General features: G+C 48.6%; 1 protein-coding gene across 1 annotated transcript in view; it reads left to right on the plus strand.

Annotated features, from left to right (window-relative positions):
• The window catches only part of LOC119588485 (coatomer subunit gamma-2-like), a gene marked incomplete in the record, with an annotated part of 11117 nt that overhangs the window by 5995 nt on the left and 4715 nt on the right, over positions 1-407 (plus strand). The window contains 1 exon segment of the mRNA XM_037937132.1: positions 57-223. Within this exon segment, the coding sequence (XP_037793060.1) occupies positions 57-223 (167 nt within the window).

Consider the following 407-nt stretch of genomic DNA (forward strand, 5'->3'; position numbering starts at 1 on the left):
AATACTAATCTCGTTTTGCTCTTCTCCATTTGTATTTTCACCATCTCCTCTTCTAGGCAACGATGATGCAAGCCATCGAGCGGTACATGAAGCAGGCCATTGTGGACCGCGCTCCAGGAGTGAGCAGTGCGGCCCTGGTGTCGTGTCGCCACATCATGAAGGATTCCCCCGATGTGGTCAAGCGCTGGGTGTCGGAAGTGCAAGAGGCGCTGAGCTCTGACTGGTAAGTGGAGACGGGGGTGTTGTAAAGGGATTGGAACCTGGTCTTGGGCCGTCATTGTATTGATGTTGGAGTTTGTATACAACTCAGTAGACTAGGGAGGAAGATTTGAAAGCCACCATTTGTTGGATTAGAGAAAAAATAATCATGATAATGATAATATCTATGACTGTGTGTGTGGGGGGTG

Source organism: Penaeus monodon, chromosome 24 (genome assembly GCF_015228065.2).
Source record: "Penaeus monodon isolate SGIC_2016 chromosome 24, NSTDA_Pmon_1, whole genome shotgun sequence".
Lineage (NCBI taxonomy): Eukaryota > Metazoa > Arthropoda > Malacostraca > Decapoda > Penaeidae > Penaeus > Penaeus monodon.